The sequence below is a fragment of the Mastomys coucha genome, unplaced genomic scaffold, assembly GCF_008632895.1.
Source record: "Mastomys coucha isolate ucsf_1 unplaced genomic scaffold, UCSF_Mcou_1 pScaffold15, whole genome shotgun sequence".
Taxonomy (NCBI): domain Eukaryota; kingdom Metazoa; phylum Chordata; class Mammalia; order Rodentia; family Muridae; genus Mastomys; species Mastomys coucha.
The window spans coordinates 139,763,404-139,769,936 of NW_022196897.1; the positions used below are offsets into that span (position 1 = coordinate 139,763,404).

The 6,533-nt window shown below is 53.1% G+C and overlaps 1 protein-coding gene across 1 annotated transcript in view; it reads left to right on the forward strand.

Annotated features, from left to right (window-relative positions):
• Positions 1-1,840: 1,840 nt before the first annotated feature.
• Bpifb3 (BPI fold containing family B member 3) overlaps positions 1,841-6,533 on the forward strand; it is a 15,935-nt gene continuing 11,242 nt past the window's right edge. Inside the window, exons 1-5 of the mRNA XM_031373720.1 lie at positions 1,841-1,968; positions 3,259-3,384; positions 4,121-4,277; positions 5,787-5,891; positions 6,207-6,347. Of these exons, the coding sequence (XP_031229580.1) occupies positions 3,270-3,384; positions 4,121-4,277; positions 5,787-5,891; positions 6,207-6,347 (518 nt within the window). The 5' untranslated portion in view covers positions 1,841-1,968; positions 3,259-3,269. The remainder of the gene's footprint in view (positions 1,969-3,258; positions 3,385-4,120; positions 4,278-5,786; positions 5,892-6,206; positions 6,348-6,533) is intronic.

Genomic DNA, 6,533 nt, shown 5'->3' on the forward strand with positions numbered 1-6,533 from the left:
ATAGCAAGATGTAAGACAATGTACATTGTAGTTTTGTTCATTATAGCCAACTATCAGAAGGCCCCAATGCTCATGAACAGAAGGTGGCCACAGGCGGAGCATCCATGTGTGCAGTGGCACCTGGCAGAGAAATATTGCTCTTCACGTGGCCATATGAAGCACATGTGTGGGCACAGAGTGTGCAGGAGGAAGGAGCTCACAGAAAGACATGGCCATCATTGTACTCTATACCCTCTCCACTGTGTCAGGACAGTGGTCAGTTTGGGTGGGCCATGAAATCATGGGCACCAATGGAATTTGTGAGCATCAAGTTTTAAAGTTCATCAAGCTACATGCTTGGAACCCAGGGCCCTCTTCTGTTCAGATCCCCTATTTCAAGGCACTTCCTGTTCAGAGACACATGCCCAAGGGACATCTTCCTCATCTCCCCAGAAGACTCTGAAGGGCACACCACAGATGCATAGTGACCACCTGAGACATCATAGGCTCTCAGACGGGAAGGACCAGGGGATGGAGATGGGCTCAGAAATGGTACTGTGTTCAGTTTAGAGTTCCAGAAGGCTTCTTGGAGGAGGTGATGCTGGGACAGAAACCTGAAGAACTAAGTGCACATAAAACCCAAAGCCAGACCAGCTTGTGACTAACACCTGGGATCCAGACAGACTTGTGACTCACACCTGGGATCCAGATAGGCTTGTCGCTCACACCTGTGATCCAGACACTGAGTAGGGTGAGGCAGGATTGTCACAAATTCCAGGCTAGCCTGGGTTCCAGAGAGATCCTGTCTTGAAAAATGATTGAAAAGAAACAGCCACATACAGCCCTTAGGTGTACAATATAGCCTGCCAGGACACACCTCCATGATTCCCACTGGCCTCCCTGTTGGTGTGCAGCGGGGCTCAGTACTCCTTTGCCTGACAAGCTCCTCCCCAAGTACCCATCAGACTCCCTTCCATTACCTCATTGGGTCAAGCTGGTTCTATTCCCATTCAGGGAATCTGACCACCATATTTAGTACCCCCAACACCACTTACAATTTCGTTTCATGGCCCTGGCGGCTGCTGACTGTGGTGTGTGTGTGTGTGTGTGTGTGTGTGTGTGTGTGTGTGTGTGTTCCCTCCAGAATTGTGCGATTTACAGGCTGTCGTTGCTTGAAATGCTAATCTGGAGTATTGTAAGTGGATCTGGTAAAATATGAGAAAAGGAAGGAGAGCTCCTCACCCCATTGTTCTGTCCAGGACACATTAAATGGGCATATACTGACTCTTGTGTGGTTAAATGAATCACACTATAAAGATCAATTTTATTATTGTTTGTCATTCTCAATTTATGGCTGCTGAAACGCCAAATGGTGTGGCAGCTCTGGGAGCATGGTTGCTCTTCTGTTCATAGGGATGCCCTACATCTGGTAAACCCCACAAGTGCCTGGTGTAGAGTGACTGACTGACTGACTGACTGACTGACTGAATGAATGAATGCACCATTCTCCTGAACCTGCCTGCTTTGGAGTCCTGGGGATCCCAAGCCATGAGGGGTGGTTGGAGCTGGTGACCCTTCCCCAAGTAGGCCCCACTTCCACTCCCCAGGCCTGGAGTTCTCCGTGCTAGGCTTGTGGCTGGATTAGAGATCAAGAGGGTCTAGTTGCTTTAAGCAGCTTCCTTCTCTCCAGGCCTTTTAGGATGTTGGGCAAGTGAATCAGGGTGGACCTTGCACTACTGGAGTGGCTGTTGGGGACCTGAAGGGAGCTCCCAGGGTGTGCCTGAGCCTCACACATCCCAGCTGGGGAGAAAGGCTGGCCCCTGGGGCCCCTATGCATTTTTTCCAGCCCCTGGGCGCTGACCCCAGCCCCGGCTCTCCTTGCAGAAGGAAGGCTTAATTCAGGCCCTCAGGGAAAACCGCAATTTGCTCCTGACTTGACATACTGACGGGTTTCTGGCGGCAGTGCCCCCTTTGTCTCCCCAAGCTGCTGTGGGTATATAAGGGCCGCCCCTGGGCTCAGGTGTAAAGAGGCTGGCAGGAGGCTGGGAACCCACCTTACAGAGCAGGAGGAACAGGCTGGTAAGGTGGCCCCAGGAGACCTGGTCTCATCCTAATCCCCTCCACAGACTGTGAGACTCTTGCTGTCCCATCTGAACAATGGGCACAGAATGAATTACTCTGAGGGAAAGGAGGCCTAGGAGTACTTAGAGGGTAGTGGGACAGAATTTCTCCTATCTTACAGATTTGGGGTCCTTGCTATATAAGGCCATGGCAGGGCTGGGCTAGGGCCAGAACTTCCCACAGACAGAGATCCAGGCTAGCCTCCCTCTCTCTAACTGGCCTCCTACCATGGTGGTATTTCCTTCTGTGAGAGACCCTAGTGCGACAAGATCACTCAGGGCCACATCCTAGTAAACAGGAAGTACAGTCAAGTTTGTTGCTGGGTCATGTGGTGCCCATGGGACACCTTGTGCCAAGGAGAAGGTGCCTGCTCTGTGTTGACACAGTCTGCAGCAGAGCTTGGTGAATGAAGAGCTACTGGGTCCCACCCTTACCCCATGGCAGGCACTCTTCCAGTGCACATGGAGCCACCCTGGGGCCCAAGACACAGTCTCCTCCTTCCTGTAGCTTACAGAGCAAGGGTATGGATACATTTACATAAATGCAACTTGTGAGAAGTGTCTTTCAATAAACATCCCAGGGATTGGCAGGATTCTCCAGACAAGGCAAATAGAGAGGCCTCTCCCAGAAGATAGAGAACCTGATGGACTAGGAGTCAGCCACGTGGGAACACACAAGAGACTTTCTAGCATCTGAAGTAACAAGTGCAAAGGCCCTGGGATGGGGCAGGATTTAGTATATTTAGAACACAGGTGGTCAAAGAAATTTGTGAATAACGATGAGAAGCCTTGGGCCTCATCCATGGGGAGCGGGAGCCACTGAGGGGAGGGTCCCTCTGAAGCATTTACCCTGGACCCTGCCAGGCTCACAGGGCCATATGACAAATTTTAAGTCACGTGGATTCAGACTGAAATGTTGGTGGTTAGCTCTGTGGCCTTGGTGGAGTTCCTTCCAATCTCTGGGCCTCAGTTTCCCCACCTGATCCAGTTCAGGTACTGGAAGGTATGTTGGCTCTGGAAGCTGACCTTTGGAGGCAGGATAGAGCACTCCCAGTTGTTCAGGAAGGAAGGAGAGCTCCCAAGCAACACTGGCAGTGATGGAGAGCAGGAGGGGACAGGCTGGATGTATAGACCTGATAATGTCTTTCCCCCTATCCAGGTGTGCAGCTGATGATGCTGGGTGTCTATACCCTGCTTCTGCTCTGGGGCCTGGCCACTCCGTGCCTGGGGCTGCTTGAGACAGTGGGCACGCTTGCTCGGATTGACAAAGATGAACTGGGCAAAGGTGAGCCAGAGGCATGTGGGCAGGGTGGAAGGGACCCGGCTGTCACTGTATCAGAGATAGATGTTTGAGCTGAGGCGATCAGTACTCAGCTGACATATTCTGGTGTACTTTGTGAGGATCCTGGAGGGGCCAATAGCACGCATTTAGGAAGCTTAGGCTTGCTCTCCAGTTCCTCCAGTGGTCTCACTAGTGTCCTTCCCTCTGAGCAGAGAACTGGACTGTGTGGAATGACATGGGGCTAGGGACAGGGATGGAGAGAGGACTGGGTGGGTCATATTCCCATGTCATGTTTCTGGGATAATCATTACAGGACAGCGAAGAACTACTCACAGTGGGGCTCCTTCACTCTGCCCTTCCCACATTCACAGAGCCAGGCTGTGGACCTCAGGATTGGGGTCACCCCGGGACCACCACCAAACCCCTGCATCCACTCTCTATTTTGGCTGCAGGGTAGCCCTGGGATCTGGAGCCAAAATGTAACTCAGCCTTTACAACACACTTGCTCGGACCCTGGGCAAGCGTCTGCCCCTTCCTGGGGTGCATGTCCATTTGTTCCTGACATCACTTGGGTGCCACAAGTGGGGCCAGTGGGAGGAGTTCCCACTTGTTGAAGGTGATGTGTCAATCCTAATGAAAACAGGCTCTGAAGCTCAAAGAAAAGGGCGTCAGCCCGGCCCTGGCCCTCAGGGTGAAAGGACAGTTTATTGAGTATTCCTCGTTCCCACCCTCTCTGCAGCCATCCAGAACTCCCTAGTTGGAGGCCCTATTCTGCAAAACGTGCTGGGGACCGTGACATCAGTGAACCAGGGCCTCCTGGGTGCAGGAGGGTTGCTTGGAGGCGGTGGCCTGCTGAGCTATGGTGGCATCTTCAGTCTTGTGGAAGAACTCTCTGGGTGAGGCCTCAGGGCTCTGAAGGTCTCTACAGGAGGGCTCGTCTCTACTTGCTGCAGGGAAGGGGGATAGTGACTGTGATTACTGCTGGGCAGTGAGGATGGTGCAGGAAGGTGGGGGGACATGACTGTGAGCCAGGAATGGTTAGCCACACACCTCTGTTACCTGGGGCTGGGGTTGGAGACAACTATAGCTACCTGTGTGACCCTGCGAAGGTTGCTTGATTTTTCTGGGCTGACCCAGGTGTCTGTCTGGCTCCTTTCCTCATCTCTTTTGGGAGTCTGGTCAGAAGACTCTGCCCTGGTGAACCCCTTCTCAGCCCCTCTCCACCTTCAGGGCCTCTAGGGAACACTCACTCCGGGGGACAACACACATGATACTGGTTTGTCTTTGTCACCATGGCAGATTGTAAATCCAAGGAGGGGCAGAATTTCCATCTGGGCCACTCATCAGAATGCCCTCATATAAACAGGGCTTTGTGATCATGTAGGGATGGAAGAAATGAGCAGGTGGCTAATGTTTCTAGCAGGGGTTCTAGGTGACCTTAAGCACCATTGTTGGTAAGTTGGTTTAGAGATCAGACAAGTGTCGCCACAGTGGATGGAAGCCCCACAGGGACAGTCACCTCACCCCCACTGTGCTCACTCCGTGGTGGAGGGGACCATGTTTGTGTGGATGATTATAGCCCTCACTGTCTGGCCATGGCTGGAGTGAATAAGGACAGTCAGTCAGACGAGGAGACAGTCTTGTGATGACAGAAGAGATGGCAGGTTCCCATGTAGCACCCATATCTACAAAGGGGGCTGGTGACGGCTCATAGCACTCAGCTTCATTGAGACACTCTGAGGTAGATCTCAGCCAGGGTCTGGGCTTTGCGCATCTGGACGCTGAGGCACAGCAGCGATGTGATTCGTCCCCAGTCATAGAGTAGGGCTGTGGAGCATCCTGGTTGGACACCATGGACATGACAACTGTGTGCAGTGGGCCAAACCGTGTGTACAGTGAGCACTCCATAAATGCCATCACTGTTATTAGACTCCACATCTCTTCATACCTCCTTGGCTGAATGAACCTCACATTGTCCTTCCTTCAAGGAGCTGCAGAATGTGCCCAAACTTGATATGACAGTACCCTGGGCTCAGACCTGGGCTGGAAGCAGCAGCCAGAGAACCAGAAAGGAGAGGACTTCTTGGAGGAGGGGATGTCTGGCTGAAATCAGGAGAGCCCAGGAGCACTCAGCTAGTTAAGGGAGGATGCTAGGTTGAATAGAATCAGGAATGGGTGCTCCAGACAGGAATTGTAAGAATGAGCTGGAAGGAGACCTGACTAAGAAATCCCCTGTAGGGTGTATTCTAGATGGAGCCTAACATCACACAAACTAGGGCTGAGGCTTCCAGATAGAGTGATTCTGGGGACACACTGCTGAGCATCAACCATAGGGGGAATCTGACAGTCGGGCTCCACCCAGGACCCAGGTATGTAGGAATGAGCCCACTTCCCCCACTCTCCAGGCTGAAGATAGAGGAACTAACTTTACCCAAAGTGTCAATCAAGCTTCTGCCGGGGTTCGGGGTACAGCTGAGCCTGCACACGAAGGTTAGCCTGCATGGCTCCGGGTAAGTGTGCTTCTGGAAGCCCCCCCCCCCCATTTCCTCTGCCTTACTTCCCTCAGGGTAGTCCCATCTTGTTTCTCTTGGGCTCCTGCTCTATTACCTTCCCCTAGAGGACCCCACCTTGCTGGTGGCCCTCAGGCTCCCATGGGGCTTCCCAGGCTCTCCTCTACTGCCTGAGGTGGGGAAGAGGGCAGTGTTGATGCTTGCCAGGACCCTGACTGACATCCACAGGGCCCCAGGATGGCGTGGGCATGGCTGGATATGGTGAGGTGGGTAAGCTCTGGGAGGTAGGCCATGTTCATTCTGGGGATTTTGCAGTCCCCTGGTGGGCCTCCTGCAGCTGGCCGCAGAGGTGAATGTGTCTTCGAAAGTGGCACTGGGCATGAGCTCGCGGGGGACACCCATCCTTGTCCTTAAGCGCTGCAACACGCTCCTGGGCCGCATCAGTCTGATGTCAGGGTGAGTCTCTGGCTTGGGACCAGCTTGCACACATCCAGCATGGGGTGCCTGTCTCCAGCTCTACCTGAGAATGTCATGCTGTCCTGCAGACCTGTTTTTGTCCCAGACCTGAGACCCAAGCTGTAGCTCACTCAGGGCTCCCTGTCTCCCACAATCTCTGCTCTCAGCATGTAAGAGCCCCAGCTC